This window comes from Aricia agestis, chromosome 21 (assembly GCF_905147365.1).
Source record: "Aricia agestis chromosome 21, ilAriAges1.1, whole genome shotgun sequence".
NCBI classification, from domain to species: Eukaryota; Metazoa; Arthropoda; class Insecta; order Lepidoptera; family Lycaenidae; genus Aricia; species Aricia agestis.
This window is the reverse complement of record NC_056426.1, coordinates 1356511-1378565: the sequence shown is the minus strand read 5'-3', so window position 1 is coordinate 1378565 and position 22055 is coordinate 1356511. Positions and strand designations below refer to the sequence as shown.

The following is a 22055-nucleotide window of genomic DNA, read 5'->3' as shown; positions in this document are numbered from 1 at the left end:
TTCACACGTACCACATTTTGCAGTCGTTGTCAAGTGGTCGGTGTGATATACCGACCACATCGCAACTACAATGGTTCGTCGCGTCGACCGCCCGCGCTCTTCCCCCGTCCGTTTCATTGACTTTCGGACGTAATCACATCGCAACTACTGGCGACAACGCAACCACGTCGACATTTTGTCGGTACCACAACGCAACTACAAAAAGCTGCAGCGACACCATTCACTGTTCACACGCAACCACTGCTTGACGGCATTTAATCTGTCGTTGCGACGTGGTGTGATTGTGGTACGTGTGGGTTGGCCCTAATACCTGGGTAGTTAGTACCTATATAAAAAAGAGAATATAATTACTATGGTATACAAACTTACTGAATCTCCTACTAAAACAAAAAATGTAAATTTTCAGGTTATGCCACATGTTGTGACGGTTGAGTTTGAACTGGTGAGTTATTGGTTGATTTTAATAATATGAAGTTCCACTTAAAAATTAACAACACAGTAAATAAAATTAAAATTTTAATATCATAATTATATCTGGATAGAAGACTTACCTGGGCTATACACCTAAAAACAAAGAAAAATGAGGCTTTCCAGCTTAGCAACCTGAACTGGCTCATAGGACGATCATCGCAGCTATCTGTACACAATAAAATACTAGTGTATAAAAGTATTGTGAAACCAATCTGGTCCTATGGAATAGAGTTATGGGGCTCAGCAAGTAACTCGAACCTTGAAATACTACAAAGATTTCAAAACAAGGCCCTAAGAACCATTACCAATGCACCTTGGTTCACACGCAACACATACGTGGGAGAGCCATGCTTCGGCACGAATGGGCCGGCTCGACCGGAGAAATACCACGTTCTCACAGAAAACCGGCGCCGCTTGCGCTGTGTTTCGCCGAGTGAGTGAGTTTACCGGAGGCCCAATCCCCTACCCTTCCCTACCCTCCCCTTTTCCCTTCCCTTCCCATCCCTACCCTCCCCTATTACCCTATTCCCTCTTAAAAGGCCGGCAACGCACCTGCAGCTCTTCTGAAGCTGCGAGTGTCCATGGGCGACGGAAGTTGCTTTCCATCAGGTGACCCGTTTGCTCGTTTGCCCCCTTATTTCATAAAAAAAAATCACGAATATCTTAACATTCTAAGTGTTAAAGAGGAAGCAAAACGACACAGCACCAAATACAAAAAGAGATTACAGGAACATGTAAACACACTAGTAAGAGCCCTCATTACTAGTAATACGCATAAATCACGACTAAAAAAGTGGAATATACTGGACATTGACAAAAGATAGGGCTATAGGATAATGGCCAATACAGCAAACTTGGACTTACTTAATGGAGTTTGGACAAATAAAACCCAATTTAATAATGGATAAGATCTGATTATGGTTATTACTAGCCGATTGCAGATGTTGAAAGGGGAAAAAAATAATAATAATTATATGGTTGAAAATTATTTGTTCATCTATCAAAGACGGATCTAGTAAACATTTTTTTTATAAAATAAGGGGGTAAACGTGGAAATAGGCCATGGTGGAAAGCAACTACTATCCGATGTACTATTTTACTCTATGGCAACTACCGTCGCCCATGTACACTCGCATCAGAAGAGTTGCAGGTGCTTCGCCGGCCTTTTAAGAGGGAATACGCTTTCTTCTTGAAGTTTCGCAGGCCGTATTGGTCCGGAAATACTGTTGGCGACAGTTCGTTCCAGAGTTTTGAAAGTAATTTTTTTTTCCGAAGTTATTGTTATTTTTTTAATCTGGAAAAGAAAGGACTTTATCGTAGAACGATAATTATTATTGTCATCGACTGGTACTCGCCACAGTCATGTAAAAATGTTTTTTTTACAGGGGTAATCACTCCAGTACTGATAAGCCGGACCGAATTAAGCCGTCCAAATCAACTTCCACCGACTAAGAACGAAAGAAATCCTATAATACGACAAATTTAATACTTGCACGGCGAACTGTGAAATTTTTGATCCTTGTGTCACTAGGATCAAAAATTTCGCAGTGTTCTTATACGAGTATATGTGAAGTTGTAATATTTTTGGACATTCTGTTATCATGGATTGCAACACTTTATTTTTTTTTCGTGCACTTTGGCTGAGGAAACGTCAAAATGACAGAGTAGTGTGCTCCCACCATTTTGATACTCGAACGAGACGCCGGTTTTGTTTTTTTAAGAAATTGTTGTTTTGAATATTGGTGAAACCAAAATGCTTGTAAATAATTCGACATTTAATATTTTTCAATAGCCCTGGCTATGAATTTTTGTGACATTTGCAAATTAATTTAGAAAAAAATTGTAACCAACACAAAATCTGCTAAAACCGATTACATAATATAGGTTAAAGAACGTAGGTATTATAATATTATATTCTAAAAGTTTTTATTTAACAAATGTCGTAAAATTTCAAGGCATTTTTAATTCTAAATGTATGTAGAAATTGTAGAACCTAGAAAACTGGATACACCTTAGATTATCATAATCATTTGAAGTCTTTTCTAATATCTGTGTCAATTTGATAGTATGGTTGTATAGATAAGTGACTAGATAAATAATTAATTACATTCATACATTGCTACATTTCAACAAAAGTTGACTTGATAAGACTTTATGGTATTTAGAAGTACAAATTTGGTTTAATATTATATAATTTAATATTATTTATTATATTTATTTACTTATTTATATTTTATATAAATATTGCCTTTTTAAATGCACAAAATATGATAATAATAGGAATTTTACTTGTTGTTGTTGCTGCACCTGTTGTTTTTCTCTTTATACAACATGACAAATTAATCGATTTTAGCGATTTCTAAGAGCTAAAGTGCGACAAGGCTTTAAATGAACGCGCACGGGGGACGCTGGACGCTGGTAAAGAAGAACTGTAAAAAATGCCGTTTTTTGTATGATGGCATAGTTAGTTCCTTTTTTCGCCACGTTCATTTAAAGACTTGTCGAGTTCTCTACCTAATTATATCTTGTAAGTTAACTGTGTAAGTGAATTGTTTCAATTGGACATATTTTAGTCATTGCATTGTCATGATGTTTGAAAATCTTCTATAAACTGTCCATTTCACTGACATTTTTAAATAAGTTTATTTTTATTAGTTAGATATAATATAATGTCGTGTTGTTTACCTAAAACACTTCAATGTTTTTTTTTAAAAGTAAGTAATTTTTACATCTATGATACTTGGAAGATTTTCAGATAACAATCGTATTTAGATACGTCGTATGACGTTAAATGTTTATCGTAAAACTTGTAGATACGTGTACTGTGTATTTTATAGTCTGTGATCTAGTGTAACTTCCTCTATCTATAAACAACGCTTTTCTCAACTAATCTAGACGATTCTACGACATTTCACTACGGTACTACAAATGGCGCTAAACTGAATTTGCTGAGATTAGTTGACGAAAAATTATTAAGTAGTATTTCTTACTGATCAGTCTTATAAGAATTTGAGGAATAAAATTGTTGCAAATATCAAGTCTGTTGGTTGTGCTGTTTGAAGCTTGTTTTTTTTTCTTCAATTTTATGACGCAGAAAATAGTTGTCCCCGAAAATTTTGATACTTTATAAAATGTTTATATTTTTTGATTCCTAACAAAAATATTTTTTATAATTCAATTACTAGTTCTACAGCTGTTTTATTCCTCTTCTTTGTACTGTTGTTACTATAATAACAATGTTTAAGACGTATTGTAATAATATATTATTTATTTCATTTTAAATAAAATGTCTAAGGTTCGAATACGTAGAAAATAATGGTACTACTTACTAGTCGCTTGGCCTACTTTTTCGTTACCATACTAAATAGTGATATTATCATGATGGAATATTTTAAACTTTTTTTTGTTTTTGGCTTCCTTTCATTATAATATTTAGTTGTTTATAAGCTACAAAACAAATTATTTTATTTAATAATTTATGTTTAAATCACAGTTCGTTTAGAGTTATTCTACGCCAGATTTTCTATAAAAATGGCCCTTATTTTGTAGGAATAAAGGTATTATTGTTGGTAAAATAATTTTGAACGAACTGTAGATATGTAACTTATAATTTTAATTAAGTTAATATAAAGATACTACTCAGTCTGCTACGAACTGAGTGACAGCTAAGTTAACTTTTGCAGTTACATAAGTATACTAGTTGTAAAACATTTTAAACCAAAGGTACAGTTGTATAATTTATTTATTTATTTTACAAAATAATGCAGATTAGTGGATTTACCTATTTTTGAGCTCTGTTATAAAATATATTTTGAGTATCATTTTTCTTATAAATGACTTAGGCTTTAAAAAATTAGTATCCAAACACTATAAAATAATATTTGCTTGTATTTGACTTGCGTATGTCGGAAATGATTTATTACAGACAAAATAAGTGTAAGTACCTATTTATAATTTTCTTCAAAAGTAAGGGTAATGACTAATGATAAAGTTTAACTTGACAACTTTGTTTTCTTCATATATTGTACAATTTTCTAGAATTTTTACCACAAAATTAATAGGTAAATTCATGTCTGCAACTAAAAGTTATAAGTTAAAGTATTATGATGCTAGTCGACTTAAATATATTTTATTTATACTTACGTCCAATCTACTTACGAGCATGTGCAATATTACAACTAAAGAGAATAAACTAAATTTATTTATTGTTTCACTGGTTTTTATTTTTTTGCACTCTATATTATATTATCAAGACCGTTTATACGGAAATAAACTAATTTTAATTTTTAAAAAACTTTTATTAACCAAAAACCGAATATCAAAGTTTGTTAACTATAAATTGCACTATAATGGCAGTATAAGGGCCAACGCTAAAATACGGGAGGATGCGAGCGCGGCGCGGGCGCACGCGTCGGAGGACCGCCGCGGGCCGCAAATCCGCGAGCGGGCACCCGTCTCGTGCGCCCATCTCCTTTAGCGCAGATAATTTTTATCTCAAGCGTGTACAGACTACAATTGTGTCGAGTATTTACTACCTAATTTATTATTTGGCAAAAAGACGGCAACGGGAACAACGTCGACTGCGAAATGCGTGCGCCCGCGCCATGTTCCCGCACCGTGTGCACGCCATCCGCCGCGTGTGTGACAGTCTGTCGATCGTCGCCCGCGTCCGCGCTCCGTCGCACGCGCCTGCGGTGCCCATACTTACTTTTTCATTATGCACACATGAGCGTGCGCCCGCGCGAGTTTTTGCGTTGGCCCTAATACAGGGTGCAATTAAATCTTCCTGCCAAATTTTTTCCAGGGCTTAGGTATCATTAGGAGAGTTCACTTAACCCAAAAAAATTTGGTGTTATTTTTTTTCAATGACATATTTTAACCCATTTAAAATCGTTGCAAAACGGTCACTCGCGGCGCGGTCGAATCGGGAGCAACGCGGGGGAAGGCGCGCGCGCGGGGGCACGTCACGCGCGACCGACGCATCGTGTCCATTAATTGCAGTGTTTTTTAGGATAACTTTCGGAAGCTATTTCTCAACATTTTAGTACTGAGTGATTATAAAAAAAAATACGTGTACTTTTTTATTTTTAACAAGGATCAATATATCAAAATTTGGCAGGAAGGTTTAATTGCACCATGTATATCGAAAAAGGGACTTTCAGACTACAATATTTCTTTCAGATTTATTCGTTCTTACACTTCTTACTACTAATGGCGAAGTAATTACAGCGCAATGAAGCAATGTGCTATGTACATTGCTTCATTGCGCTGTAATTACTTGTAAATCGCAAGTTGCGGTTCTATGTCATGCTAGAAGTTGAAACGTTGTCAGAAGTTGGAACGGACGCACAACACAACGCATCAATGTAATAGAGCCTAAGACTAGACGCAAAGAAAATACTTAATAATATTATTAGGGTAACACTGAAAACCGACATACCTAATGGTGGGTTGCACCAGAGGCGTGGTTAAAGTTAAAGTTATTGTTATAGTTAAAGCAAATTTAACTTTAACCTTAACTTTGACCACAGAATTTGACAGGAGACGTTGCTGGTGTCAAAAATTGCGTTTTTGTATGATGACAGCGTTAGTTCCTTTTTTCGCCACGTGCATTTAAAGCCTTGTCGAGCTCTATGGTTATGGTTACATATGGCGTCCACTTTTGACTTTAACCAAAGATTTGACATTTTACATTGTAGTTAAAGTTAAACTTAAAGTTACAGTTATAGTAAGTTGGTGCAACCCCCCCCCCCCCCCCCTATAATTATTCTCCTTATTTTACATAGAGAAATATAATTTATTTAATTTTCTATTACGGATCAAGGAATACAAGAAAAAAGAGGGAATAAGAAAGTGAACTCGATTTTACTAAGTCTTTGACTCTGATCTAACCAAAGTATTCTCTACTTGACGAGCTTCTTCCTCCTCTCAATGCTAATGTGGTGTCCGCCCACGGGCTTCAGCATGACGTCCATCTTGAGAGTCAGTTTGCTGTGATCCCCCTTCACCTTGTAGTGACGTAACACGTGCGCCAGCGTCGTCTTCATCGACATGTACGCGTAGGACTTACCTGGAACCAAATTAAGATGAGTTAGAGTAAATAAATTAAAAACTCTTTATTCTAATAAAACTACAAAAAAGTCAAAATTGGCAACCGCAATAAATTAATATGTAACCTAACGTAATATAAGTACCTAGCGGAATAGAGCAACAATCACGAACTATCAAACGAAACCGAAATTGGTTTCATCTGTGTGTAAAAATATGTGTACGTATACACTTACACAAGCATGATTGAACATGATCTCTATGAGATTAAATTGTCAACGTACGGTACGTGCCGACTGGACGTCAAAAAAAAAGAATGCAGCTGCTGTCATGTATCACACGTCTCTTTTTACCACCCAGTGTTACTGATAGTGACATCTCTCTTGCTCAGACCTTTGTTTCTCTATTCCGCTAGGTATATTAACTTAATGTTTCTAACATACCTACTAAATGCCAGGAATAATAATAATTTTGTTTATCACGTGAGAATGATAAATTTTTCTGTAATGGAAACTGTCCTAAATCCTTTCCCGGGGCTAAATAAATTTTTAATTATCTTAATCGTCCTGTTTTATAATAATTTTCAGCCTGACCGAGCATACCGCCAATCAACATGCTCAGACCGTAAATCTTCCTTTGCGGCCACCAAGCGTATGCCCTCAGATTCTTCCACATCATCTCAACCAACCTATACATATCCGTCTGCCCATGCTGAACGCGGCAAAGGCTCCCGGATGCTCAGGCAAGTTGGCCTGGTCAAGCCAGCGCTCCGGCTTGAACTGGGCGGAGTCGGGGCCCCAGCACGGGTAGCGGTGGATCCCGCAGACCAGCATGAAACAGGTGCGACCGGCCGAGAGGGTGCAGTGGCCTGGAGAAGAGAGATTTTGTTTAACAAAACAAAGAAATGAAGGAATGAATCATTGAAATGAAAAAGCAACGAATTCTTTCAGAAGGTCATATTTGGTGCCAACACCGATTCGTAAACTAACATAAAGTATAAGGTACAATGTTATTAAACACAGCTCATAAGGGTCTATGTAGAACTGAAGAGTGAAGACTCTACAGTCTACAGTTCTACACAGCTCCATTTTGGGCTATGCACCATTTCCATAGCTAGATATTATTAAAGACTGTGTGTATGCATCCGATGAAATGCTAAAACTTGATCACCAAAATAGAGAAATTTAGCTACTGAACTATTAACTATACGCTACTTAATACTATCATGAGTACCAGACGATACCAAAATTTTCATAGGCTTGAGTTGGTAGGCGAAATCACCATCACCATCATCACCAACACAATCACCACCATCATCATCATCAACTTACGCAACTTAACGTCCTTATCCAGGGCTCTCGCTATGACGGGCACTATGGGGTATATCCTCATGCTCTCCTTCAGAACAGCTTCCAGGTAGACGAGCTGCGAGAGATCGTGCTTGGACGCGTCGCGGTCGTCATCACCGAATACTTCACGAAGCCTGGGAATTAATAATAATAATAATCATCATCATCATCATTATTATTAGAATCTTCAACATCGTCATCACTGTTATCTAGAATTACATCATTATTATCTTTTTCATTATCGTCATCATCATTATTTAGTACACCGGCTTCAAGCATAAAACTTTACGCTCGTAACTCAGTTGCGCCAAAATTCGTTTGAAGGCTTAGTTATACCTACTTTAGAAAGAATGGACCACGAAGAATACCATCGAAAGATCGTCAAAATACGCTTACGGCATATTCCTCAGAGTTAACATGAATTTTAAAGCATAAGTATGTTTTATGAAACTTAAATATAGTAAACAACTAAATCGGAAAATTCTCGATACTCACTCATCAAATATCTTCTCCTGAACCTCAGGGTAGGATCCTATCAGTAATAAACTGAACATCAGCACCGCGGCCGATGTGTCATGACCCCCTATGATCATGGTGTCTATGTGCTCTCTGATCTCCCTATCATCAAACGCCCCCTTCTCAATAGAAAGTTCTAAAAGAAGATCCATGAAGGGTTTGAATTTGACTCCTGAAAACAAAATCATGTTGAAACTAGATGACGTCGCCAAATCCGTTGCGCCAAAATTTTATAATCGCGCGAGAACCGTAGAAGTTAGGCTAGGGGCATTATACTAGTAAGTCGTATTTATAATTATGCGCATCAGGATTACATAGAAAAGTATTATTTGATAGCACGTCTATGGACATATTAGTGATTATTCAGAAAAGTGGCAGGTTGATAACTGATAAGGCAGGGTTTGCCATCTTCGATCCAAAAGTGCTTCACTGCTAACCAAATTAATTTACATGGACCCCCGCCGACAATTTGGACCCCCAATTTTTATCAGGGCCAACGTAGACCCACGTCTAGTCTCGCGTGGACCCCTGGGGGTCCACCTGGACCACTTTGGGAATCACTGTAATAACACCTTCAAAGTATTTCATTAGAGAATGAACGAAAAGGAAGTTTATTTCTTGAGTTACCTGTAATAGTTGGTTTTTCTGTTTCCTCTACGTTATTTCTGTTCTTCAAGTATTCTGCTTTCCTCTTCTTGAGTACCTTTTAAAATAATAATTTGTCTTTTTCAGCAATGTCTTTATTAATTTTGGTTAGTTTGGGAGTTGCAGATGTTTGTATAATATTATGTAGCGAAATATAGTATTTTGGAGATCATTGAAATGATAGGCAGATATTTCTATAAATGAAACTACCAGATCTTTCAAGCTCACTGAAATATAATATCTAAAAAAATGCGTGTTCACAAAATCAACATCTAGCCATAATAATTTTTTTACCAATTTGTCAACCAACTGTCTTCCGTACATTCTTTTTCTCTCCAGCCTTAAAATATAATATAAACAATAATGTCATAGACTACAAACTAAAATTATCAGATTTAAATAACGATCATTAATATTAATTAAAATTAAGCTCGCAGGTGCGACTGAGACGCCACACCACCCCCCCACGGAGAAAGCAAACCCCGGGGGCAAACTAATTAAACAATCTGAACCTCACTCGTCTGCCAGACCTTGTTGTGTAAGGTTCTTTGGGCAGATCAGTAGAAGGTGAAGGCTGAGGAGATGAAGTAACTGTGGACGAAGGAATGACAGGGTCAGGAAAAGGTAGATTTGGAGCTAAGAGGAGGGAGCATCATCCTGAACTAAGTACGCTGGTTTTATTCGGTCGACACTAACATTGACTGATTTTCCCTTGATAGAGACCGTAAAGGTCTTACCGTCGGCAGATCTATCCAGAATTTTAAATGGTCCGCTATACGGTGGCTGAAGGGGTCGACGAACAGCATCATCTCTTAAGTAGATATGCGAGGCTGAAGCTAGATCCTTGAAAATAAAATTGGATTTATTCCCGTGACGAGAAGCAGGTGTCGGTCGAATTGAAGACATATGCTGGCAAAGGCGCGTCACGAAATCAGCAGGATCGCTGGAGGCAACAGGATGAAGAGGGGGAACTACTAATTCGCCCGGAAGACGCAGAGTTTCACCATAAAGCATCTCCGCAGCAGATGATCCAATGTCCTCCTTAAAAGCAGAACGGATGCCCAACAGTGCCAAGGGCAAGGCAGTAACCCAGTCGCCACCGTGACACATGATGGAAGCCTTTAACTGTCGATGAAATCTCTCGATCATTCCATTCGCTTGTGGATGATAAGCGGTGGTTCTGATGCGCTTAGTGGCAAAACTCTGCATCAACCTACGAAACAAGTCTGACTCAAATTGAGTACCTTGGTCAGTCGTAATGGTCGATGGTACACCAAAGCGCGAAACCCACTCACGAACAAAAGTTTCCGCTACTTCCTCAGCTGTTATACCTTGCATTGGCCAGACTTCGGGCCATCTAGATACCCGATCAATGGCAGTTAGGCAATAACGAAAGCCTTTGCAAGGAGGAAGTGGACCGACAATGTCGATATTCACATGCATAAATCGACCAGTCGGAGTGTCGAATTGACCTAGTGGAGACGAATTGTGTCTCGACACTTTACTGCGTTGACACGCATCGCATGTACGAGCCCACTGCCGGCAATCTTTGTTAAGAGACGGCCAGACATAGCGATCAGCTATGAGGCGAGCCGAACACTTAATGCCAGGGTGGCTCAAATTGTGCATTTTATTAAATACTAAGCGACGTAGGTCCAAGGGAACATAAGGACGAGGCTTGCCAGTCGAGAAATCACAGAATAAAGAGAAGTCAGTGCCTGGTACGCTTACTTTTGTAAGCTTTAAACTGGAATTTTTCAGAAGTTGGGACAACTCTTTGTCTGTCTCCTGTGACTTGGCAAGTGCCTCATATTCCTGTTCCAGGGATATTGCGTCGATACGTGACATAGCGTCTGCAACGATGTTGTCCTCCCCACGAATGTATCTAATATCAGTCGTGAATTGACAGATAAATGACAACTGGTTCAACTGTGGTGGAGGAAGCTTTTCGCGACGTTGTACGAAAGCGTACAGCAATGGCTTGTGGTCCGTGAAAACAGTCACGTGTTGAACCTCAACGATGTGCCGAAAGTGCTGTACACTTTCGTACACAGCCAAAAGTTCGCGATAATACGCTGGCCACTCACACTGACGAGGGGTCAATTTTTTACTAAAAAATGCCAGCGGTAACCATTGCCCATCGATATGTTGCTGTAAGCAAGCGCCGATATGCACACTGGACGCGTCGGTAAATAAACCGAGAGGTGCATTGGCGACGGGATGATGGAGCATTGTTGCAGCCGAGAGGGTCTTCTTACACTCCTCGAAATTTTTAAGAAGTTCTGGTGACCAAGGAAATGGCTTCGAGCCTTTACTTTTGGTAGCAACCAGGGCGTTAATGAGAGGCGCCTGAAACTTAGCAGCTTGGGGAATAAAACGCCTATAAAAGTTAATCATGCCTAGGAAACGACGCATCCCCTGGACATTCTCAGGGGGCTTAAAATCCAAAAGTGCTTGGACACGTTCCTGTGGAGGACGAGTGCCATCGGCACTGATGTGATATCCTAGGAACTTTACCTCGCTGACACCCAGGATGCACTTGGAGGGGTTTAACACGACACCATACTCCTGGAGACGCAAAAATAGAGTGCGCAAGTGCTCTTTGTGAGTACCCTCGTCTGGTGAAAAGATCAGAATGTCATCCACATAAGGGAAGCAGAAATCAAAACCCCGAGTGACCTCATCGATAAAACGCTGGAAAGTTTGACCAGCGTTGCGCAAACCGAAGGTCATAAAAGGAAATTCGAAGAGGCCAAACGGAGTCGTGATGGCTGTCTTCGAAATATGGTCCTTGAAGACCGGGATCTGATGGTATGCTTTCACCAGGTCGAGGGTACTGAACACCTTGGCTCCAGCGAGGTTGTGAGTAAAGTCATTAATGTGCCTCATGGGGTACTTATCGGGAATGGTCCTAGCGTTCAGGGCGCGGTAGTCGCCACAAGGACGCCAGGAATTGTCCTTTTTTACGGCCATATGCAAGGGAGACGACCAGGCGCTCTTAGAAGGTCTGGCAATGCCACTACGTACCATGTCCTCGAATTCTCTTTTAGCAGAAATCAATTTCTGAGGCGCTAAACGACGAGGGCGGCAAGAGACTGGGGGACCATCAGTAGTCTGTATGTGATGCACAGTATTGTGCTTAATGACTCTGGGCAAACCAGGCGGTCGGGTGATATCCGGAAATTCGGCGAGTACAGACACAAAGTTGGAAGTACCGGCGACGATGGCTTTGACGCTGGGCTGCTCAACGGATGCGCAGGATGCAGGGCAAGATAAGCCGGTGATACCATCTATCAATGTCTTACTGCGACAATCAGGTAACAGGCGGTAATGTGCTAGAAAATCCGCACCTATTATCGCCCGCTGTACGTCAGCAACGACAAATAGCCACTCAAAGTCCCGACGTAAACCTAAATTGAGCCGGAGGTTGACTGTACCAAAAGTTTTGACATTACTTCCGTTTGCAGCTGTTAACACGTAGTCAGGCGATTCTGCCCGTCTAGGAAGCCAGCTATGGGGGAAGCAGCATAAATCCGATCCGGTGTCAATTAAAAATTTGGCGTTTAGTTACCTGGTCAGTAACGAAGAGACGGCGGCTAACTGATGAACAATCAGTCTCCGCCACTACTGATTGCCTCTGGAGTTTTCCGGGGACTCGGTCCAGGTGCACGGCTTTATGCATTTGGCACCTTTAACCCCGAAATGCCGGTGGTACCAGCAAAGTGTACTTGGAGCTGGTGAGTTCGCACGAGAGTTCCTAGACCTTGACCTGTTCCGGTTGCGGACACGGGGTCGGTCACGTAAGGAGAGAGCATTGATCCGTTTGCTAAGTTTCTCGATGTTACCCATCAAACTGACCAAAAGATCCTGGGAAGGAGGAAAGGAGGGTGAAACGCTGGCTGACGGCGCAGCTGTAAAGAACACTGCCGAAGGTACTAGATTAGCTAACTGTTGTGACAAATCCGGCTAAAATGTGTCACCTTCACCCTCACTGTCTGCCATATTGAGAAAAAGGAATAACCAAAACCGCGAGAAAAGAAAAAAAAAATTGTGCACCAAATATGTCCCAAGTTAATGTACAAATGGTAACTTAAAAACTAATATCTTATTTATAAAAATTAAAATTAAGTTTTTCGCACACAAATATTTACAAAGGAAAGGTTATTTCCCAAAAACAGCATTCAAACACACAAAGAAATGCTAAAATGAAAAGAAATGTTAAACTAAAGGCAATAATGTTGTAAAAATAAAAGTTAGTTTGTTAAAATTGACATTCAGACTTTACAGGCAAAAACACATGAAATTAGTGCAAAAAAACCTTAATTGCGTAAAACTAATGTAGCGCCTGGCGTGAATTGACAATATTATTATTAGTTTTTAGCATAATATATGCATAAAGTTAAGTTTAAACCGGTAAGAAAACAAAATTAGTCTATGTTAATGCAATGTCCCAAAAATGTGATTAATTGCAAACAAAACGTGCCAAACATTTACCAATATACGTTTATACACATTATAACTACGTACTAACTAAATTGTCCTTTGAAAAAAACCTAACTAACTTACTGTTAAAAGTTCGAAGAAAACGACATAAAAACTCTTTTTCCGTTATCACCAAAGTTTGTTTACGTTTTTCTCACTTGACAGATATTGACGTACCACAAACGTCAAAAGACCGTTCCGAGCATAGATAATAATACCATATGTTCCGAGGTGTAAAAGTCACAGTCAAAGATTCGGAAACGAATGACAAAATATTATGTCACTAGTAAGTACGGCCAACACTATAAACGAATGAAGTGAAAGCGGAAGTAGAGAACTGTAGGGCCACACCACCGAATTGATCGCCAGCGAAAAGTCCCGATTCTCGATAATATAATATGGCGAATGGCTTGATCGAAGCTTCTCAAGGGAGATTTTCTCTTGATGGAGTCTTCTTTCAATGCGTGATGGTATGGATGAATTTCAGCTAGAAGTATGCCGATATAAGTTGATTTCCACCCGAAATCCAGCGAAAATCTAGTCGCGGAACGGCAGCCGGGTCGTTAAAAGGAAAATAGATTTGTACTTGGTAGCGGCGAAGATGACGGCCGAGATAAAAAACCTCAAGGCAGTCAGCGCAGGAACCAGGAACGTGACGGTGAGGACTGTAGTCCTCGTCTCCGACATCCTATGGCATGCGTCGTAGGCCTCGTAGCACGCCGCAGCACACAATGTTCGCCACCGCGACAATGGACATCCAACTTGAACGTACGGCGTCACCACTTTGGTATATTATATTTAATTTTATATTCCCATTGTTCAGGTTGTACTTTTCTATGCCCAAAACGACAAAAATATGATGCTTAGAAACTTATAATAGGACATAGGTATTCCCATTAGATAAATACCATAAAGAAGATTAGTTAAATGGAATAGGGTCAAAATGCTACTTTCTTTTCGTTGTGCAGTACGTTATTTGGTTGGGCTATGTGAACTCGATAATAATCCTAATCAATCGGCCGGATCTGACATAGCACGACCAAATAACGTATGTTTACCATCGGCCTATTAATTTCTCTACCTTACCATAATTGGTGACATACCGTGATAGACATATGATGCAGTATCTTCAACAGCTCATCTTGCTTCTTCTTCAGGTTGCTGAAGTCGTACAGGAAGTTGTTGTGCCACCAGATCTTGAGGAATCTCTCCACGAACACATTTAGTATCTTCTCCGTCGCTTGCACGTACTCCGCCGTGAGGATCGTCTTGTCGCTAAAGTCTACGCCTAGGGCGGTCACTGAAAGAATGATTAAGGCTATGTTATATAAAACTAGATTGCGCCACGCGAACCGTACTTTTTCTGGGATAAAAAATAGTTATATGCTATCTGTCTCTCAAAGAATCTCCATACCAAATTTCAGCAAAATGGGCGTAAAGAGTTAATATTATGCGGAAGTCTGTCTGTCTGTCTGTTACCTCTTCACGCCCAAACCGCTGAATCGATTTTGCTGAACTTTGGTATGGAGATACTTTGAGTCCAGGGAAAGGGCATAGGATAATTTTTATTTCAGAAAAAGTACGGTTCCTTCACAATAAACGAATTTGAAAAACGAAAAAAAACTCCGGAACGAACTGTCACCAACAGTATAATTGAGTATTTGAAAAAAAAAATAATTATTGAATTTTTTAATGTATTTTAAAACCTTATTATTAATGATATTGATATTTAATGCAAAAACCTTAAAAAAATGTTTTTTCAATTAATTATAAACAATTAAAAATTCATGAAATTTAAATAAAATCACGTGACTTATAAACGCGCCATGATTGAGATGTGACGTCACAGTGTTAATACATTTCAATAGTCTACGCCAATATTTACCTTATTTCGTTGACGTTTAAGATCAAAATTGTTTGCGCTAACTATAATACCAATCTGCGTAGCTAAACTTTTTAGTAAATCCACAAACTGATGTTTCGAGTCATAGAGAGTCATAGAGACTCGAAATGAGAAATGTGGTTAGTGCCCGTTTTGTTTATTGTAAAACAAACTCTATTTTAAGTATTGGAGATGTGTTTTGGTTTTCAGTTTTAATAAATTTAAGGCTTAATTGAGTTTAGAAGTACGCGTCCAATCAAAACATTCGTTTGTTAAACAATACGTGGTATGTCAGTTCTACTGTTTTTAGTGTTCTGTGGTGAACATTAACAATGTGACGTCACACGCGCTAGGGTAGTGCGGGATCTGCCGTCTTCATGTCTTCGGTATTTTTATTTTAAAATAACTTTTGAATTATTGCGAAAAACAAAAAAAAAAAGTTTGTTATAAAACTTATATGTGATCTTCCCATTTATCACAAAAAAATAATTTTGGTGAAATACTCAATTCTGGAATAAACAAACCTTCAAGAAGAGAGCGTATACCCTCTTAAAAGGCCGGTAACTCATCTGCAGCTCTTCTAATGTTGCAAGTGTTTATGAGCGACGGTAGTTGCTTTCCATCAGGTGACTCATTTGCTCGTTTGCCCCCTTAGTTTACTTTTTTTTATTATGAAATAAGGGGGCAAACGAGCAAACGGGTCACCTGATGGAAAGCAACTTCCGTCGCCCATGGACACTCGCGGCATCAGAAGAGCTGCAGGTGCGTTGCCGGTCTTTCAAGAGGGAATAGGGTAATAGGGGAGGGTAGGGATGGGAAGGGAAGGGAATAGGGGATGGTAGGGAAGGGAATAGGGTAGGTGATTGGGCCTCTGGTAAACTCACTCACTCGACGAAACACAGCGCAAGCGTTGTTTCACACCGGTTTTCTGTGAGAACGTGGTATTTCTCCGGCCGAGCCGGCCCATTACTTATAAAAAAAAAGATGTCGCGGGCATCATCTAGTATCCTATAACTGTATAAACTTGACAACCTCTGTGGCTCAGTTGGTGGGCTGTTGGTAGCTCAAGCCGGGGGTCGCGGGTTCGAATCCCGCCGACGGGACAAAAAGTTTTCATACTTCCTGGGTCATGGATGTGTATTAAATACGTGTATCATATTATAATAAAAATCTTAAATATACTTAGTATAAAAGTATTAAATATATTTCCGTTGTCTGGTACCTGTAACACAAGACCTTCAGGTACTAGCACGGGGCCAGACTGACGTGGTGTGAAGATATTATTAATATATTATTATTATTATTAAAGATCTACTCACAGCAAATAGTCTCAATGGCGTTATGCCGTGTATACACCCAGTGGTCAAAGGGCCCTTTGCCGACCTCCGCCGACAAGTCCTTCACCAGCCTCCGAGCCTGGCGGTTGAGGAGGTCCAGAAACCCGTCCAGGACTATCTGGCTGAAGGCCGGGTTGAGCAGCTTCCGGTGGACTCTCCATATTGACACTGGAATTTAAGGATTCTTATGGCAACATATTCCACTTAGGAATTGGAATAAGTGAATGAAATAAGACGTGTCAATGTGAAACATGAATTTTCACTAAGAAGCTATAGGTACAGTACATTGAATAAAATAGAAAACTTTAAGGTGTGTATTGTGTTTCTTATGTATGAAAGTACCAGCACTGAATGAGCAATTTTTAATATCATTTGTAGGGGCAATCGGGCGCCCAAATCAAAGTGAAAAAAAATACTCATTCAGCGTTGCTACTTACACAGTAATATAAACTCAATACAGGGGACCCATAAACGCCATAGCCCATAAAGTATTGTCACTAAGTTTCCTGTATGTTTAATATTTTTATTTAATTAAGGGCTTGACAGATACAATCGTCAGATAAGTTTTGGATAGCCTATCCAACAGGCCTTGAGAGTATTTATTTCTTATTTCCTATCATCAGTAGCGGTTTTAGCACTACCAGCGCCCTAGACGAGATTTCTTTGGGCGCAGGGTACTGGTAGAGCTAAAGGCCTCAGGCGCCCTATTATCTGCGTTGGGCGCCCTGGGCGGTCACCAAGCATCGCCACCCCCCCCCCCCCCCCCCTAACGCCGCTACTGCCTGTCATAATGTATACTCACGAGTCCCAGTGACCAGGCCTTCTCCCAGCCAGGGCTTGGCGAAGTCGTAGTAGCCGTCCTTCTGAAGACACGCGTTGGATATCGTCATACAGTCCTCAGGGTCTGTCACCACTGGAAAAGTAAGTTAGATTTACGAAAAAGAATAGAATGATCTATTGCATAAAATATGGTATAAAAAGGACTTACAATAATATTATGGGTACATATTTTTTATATTAAATTTAAAAAAACGGAACACACAAATGTTTAAGCCGTTTATTTTCGGCACCATCACTATCACAACTATCTCGGTACCTAAACTAAATACAATGTCTGTACGGTTTAGGAAAATATATTGACAAATATTGTGTTTCTTTTCTTCGAATAGAGCGAGTGATTGCTGGGATGACAATAATATCTACAATTTTGGGCTGAAGTAGTTTTGATGAGGGTTAACGGAAGAAAAAAGGGCGGTTCCTGCGAGTTTTTAAGCGCATAAACTTGCGGACAGACGTGAGATTTTACGTGCAAGGAGTGAGCAAAAGGCAGGGCCGGACTTATATTTTTATGAGCATAAGCCACTTTAATTTTGCCGCCCGCCCCTATGAACGAATTCTGCCGCCATCCTAGGACGCTGCCTCCCCCTAGGACGCTGCCGCCCATAGGTCATGGCCTATACTGCCTATACATAAATCCAGAGCTGGCAAAGGACGCTGCCACCTTTACTGCCATAAATATAATATATACCTACCATAAACAGTCCTGGGTCCGATCTGCGCCTGGATGACTCCACCAGCGTCGGAGCACTTGTCTGACACGTCCTCTAGCTTCTTCCACAGCACTGGAATAGAGGATGACCAGTCACCATGGTACACAAAACTTTAAAATAATCTTAAACAAGGTACGGCAAATCTACGTCATTTGGTCACGATAACAGTGCCGGTTTTAGCACTACCTGGCACCAGCGCCCTGGACGAATGCTTCAGCGCTCAGAGTGCTAAAATTAAGCGCTCCTTGTTTGCTCTCAGCGCTCCTTTTTATCCAGCGCCCTGGGCGGTTGCCCAGCGTCGCCACCCCTAACGCCGTTACTGCACGTCAATTCAGTTTTAGCCGTGACTCGTGATCTGTCGACTGGTGGTCGACTGGGTTTGAGATTAAGCGACCAAATTACGTAGGCCCACCATCTATGTACCAACTTCTCTGTTAAGACTTACAAGCCACATATATGAATATAATATATTTTTAGAGTTAAAAAATTAAGTCAGTTTAAATAACAAAAAGTCGCTAAAAGGTTAACTTTTTTTTTTATGAGATAAGGGTTCAAACGAGCTAACGGGTCACCTGATGGAAAGCAACTTCCGTCGCCCATGGACACTCGCAGCATCAGAAGAGCTACAGGTGCGTTGCCGGCCTTTTAAGAGGGAATAGGGTAATAGGGGAGGGTAGGGAAGGGAAGGGAAAAGGTTAGGGTAGGGAGGGGAATAGGGTAGGGGATTGGGCCTCCGGTAAACTCACTCACTCGGCGAAACACAGCGCAAGCGCTGTTTCACGCCGGTTTTCTGTGAGAACGTGGTATTTCTCCGGTCTCGCCGGCCCATTCGTGCCGAAGCATGGCTCTCCCACGTATACTAACTATATATAATAACTAATTTTAGGCGACAACTTCAAAAGTCACATTACCTAGCCCCGTGTAAAGCTGTCTTCGACATGTGTTGCGAATTTAACCATCAGGCAATCCGTCAGCTCTTTCGCCGGTTTTACAAATCGCGAATGTGGCAACTTATAATAACTAGTTCAAGCCAATCGGAAGAACACGCAACCACCTAACTGCTATATCGAACATATTACTAACGCGCATGCATGTATAATGGTAGGTTATTAATAAAATATAGTATTATATTTTGTGTAAATATAAGTTACTAGTTACTAATAATCTTATAAATAATATTATGCGGTTCTTAAATGTATGCTTTATCACACTAATATTAAAGTTTGCAGTGACGGATTAAGACTACTTGATGCCATGCCTGTGGGCCCCCCTATCCGTATCTCAACTAGTATCGGTCTTTGAACCTTTAGGTACTCTTCTGGTGCCCCCTCAGACGTGATGCCCTCGGCAATTGCTTAATTTGATGAAGGGCTAATCTGTTACTGAAAGTTTGTGAGTGTGTATGTTTGTTACTTCATCAAGCAAAGATTACATGAACACAATATGCTCCCGTGATACACCGTTACTAGATTTAAAAAAAAAACTATGTTCTTGTTACATAATATTATACCATAGACCAAAGAACAGCTATTCTCAAAATGTGCTCCGCCGCAAAACATTATTTCTTTGGGGGACCGTCAAAAATGACATTCGTCCGTCAAAAATGTGTTTTTGAGAACCAATAGAATCGCTTCATTGACATGACTTTGCCATGACATCGCTCAGCGCGGCGATGCTATTGGTTCTCAAAAACACATTCCTCGCAGCACAGCTCCGCTCAGCTCTGGTGGAAACGCAGCCCGGTCCGTCACCAACAAAAGTCTGAGAACCGCTGGCATAGTACATTATATGGCTGTTGAGTGTTGACCTGTCGCACTTGCAAGCCACCTACTCACCAGCACTGTCTCCAATGAAGTGGTATGCGTGGCCAATGAGAGGTACAGCACCAGGCAACATCGGCGGTTCCTTGGAGTCCCTCTTCCGCCGGTTCCACGCCCAGAACCCGAAGATGATGAGGGTTATGATGAAGAGCATTATGTTAAAAGTTTCGCTGAAAATTTATATTATCTGAGAAACGGTTGTAGTTGTAAACTTACTTATGCTGATAAAAATATTGAATGTAAAGAAAGCTATATTTTTGCTAGAAAACGTGAAAAAAATTAGAAAAATTAGGCAGCTTTAATCAGACTGGGTCCTACTGATAATAATCGTAAGTATATTAAAATATATCGTGTAATATTTCTCGTTCTTCATAAAACAGAAATGTTGAATGTATGAGAATTGAGATGTAATTAGCGTTTTAAGGTTCCGTATCCAAAGGGTAAAAACGGAACCCTATTACTAAGACTTCGATGTCTGTTCGTCTGTCTGTCCGTCTGCTGTCTGTCTGTCTCGAGGCTGTATCTCAAAAACCGTTATAGCTAGACTTCTGAAATTTTCACAGATTGTGTATTTCTGTTGCCGTTATGACAACGAATACTAAAAGCAGAATAAAGTTAATATTTAAGGGGGGCTTCCATACAACAAACGTGACTTTTTTGGCCATTTTGGCTCGTAATCAATAATGGCAACATGTAGACACTTGAAATTTTCACAAAATCCCCATTTATATGTGTACTTTAATATTATTTAATAATAAAATTAAAATAAAATAAATAGGTAATTAAGGGCAGCTCCCACACAAAAACACATTTTTCCTTATTTTCGATACTCTATAACGGTACGGAGCCCTTCGTGCGCGAGTCCGACTCGCACTTGGCCGATTATTTTAAGTAAACACCAATTTAAAACAAATTTAATAAAAATTACAGATTTTTTTGTAAAAACTTAACTATAACACGTTTCACAATAAAACTTACTTCAGTATAATTTCTACAACACTTCAATATAAAATGTGGATGTATACAGGATGTTCGCAAAACGCGTTATACACTTTATATATTCATTTACGACATTATACATTTGGCCTTAAGGATAATAAAGGTGATTGAACATTTATCAGCACGCACTCGAAGAACGCGCCGCATTTTTTAAAATGAAATAAGGGCAAACGAGCAAAACCTGATGGAAAGCAACTTCCGTCGCCCATGGATACTCGCAGCATCAGAAGAGCTGCAGGTGCGTTGCCACCCTTTTAAGAGGGAATAGGGTAATAGGGGAGGGTAGGGATGGGAAGGGAATAGGGGAGGTTAGGGAAGGGAATAGGGTAGGAGATTGGGCCTCCGGTAAACTCACTCACTCGGCGAAATACAGTGCAAGCGCTGTTTCACGCCGGTTTTCTGTGAGAACGTGGTATTTCTCCGGTCGAGCCGGCCCGTTCATGCCGAAGCATGGCTCTCCCACCTATTCACTATGTTACCTTTAATACCTGAACTGATTTCGCTGAAATTTTGTATGGAGATACTTTTATCCGGGAAAGGACATAGGCTACTTTTTATCCTTTGCCCCCTTATCACATAAAAAAAAAAGGTTTGAAAAACCGCAAAAACAGAAAAAACAGATGGACACACTTTCGCATTTATAATATTAGTATGGATATCAGTTAAACTAGTATTAGGCGTGTTGACTGTTCACTGTTCAGTGTTCACGGTACATCGATCACTTTCCACGGCGGTCGGCGGACGTCCGAGCTGATGAAATGACCACAATTAGTCAAGCAATGGTCAATGCCAAATGCCACGTCGCAGGGTACTTGGGCTAGCTACATATAAGCCCGTCACAGACTTAGCTATAATATATATTAATATACCGTACTATATTATACATAGTAGCTACCAGAAATATGTATTATAGCTGAGTGTGCGGTCACGCGAAAATTAGTATAGAAAATATATAG

The 22055-nt window shown here is 40.0% G+C and overlaps 2 protein-coding genes across 3 annotated transcripts in view; one reads left to right on the top strand and one right to left on the bottom strand.

Annotated features, from left to right (window-relative positions):
- The window catches only part of LOC121737606 (cGMP-specific 3',5'-cyclic phosphodiesterase-like), an 80530-nt gene extending 77897 nt beyond the window's left edge, over window positions 1-2633 (top strand). Inside the window, exons 20-21 of one of the 2 annotated variants that reach the window (XM_042129266.1) lie at window positions 407-442; window positions 1857-1927. In XM_042129266.1, the coding sequence (XP_041985200.1) occupies window positions 407-425 (19 nt within the window). In that variant the 3' untranslated portion in view covers window positions 426-442; window positions 1857-1927. Of the gene's footprint in view, window positions 1-406; window positions 443-1856 lie in introns of both variants that reach the window. The other variant, XM_042129265.1, reaches the window with a different exon arrangement.
- A 3741-nt stretch (window positions 2634-6374) lies between these two features.
- LOC121737607 (cytochrome P450 4C1-like) lies at window positions 6375-20254 on the bottom strand. Its single transcript, XM_042129267.1, has 11 exons — window positions 20116-20254; window positions 18704-18709; window positions 18263-18352; window positions 17533-17643; window positions 16713-16898; window positions 14615-14811; window positions 9012-9087; window positions 8364-8556; window positions 7851-8002; window positions 7208-7387; window positions 6375-6541 (listed from the first exon to the last, which is right to left on the bottom strand). The coding sequence occupies exons 1-11, from the start codon at window positions 20252-20254 to the stop codon at window positions 6375-6377; spliced, it is 1497 nt and encodes a 498-aa protein (XP_041985201.1).
- Window positions 20255-22055: the final 1801 nt, after the last annotated feature.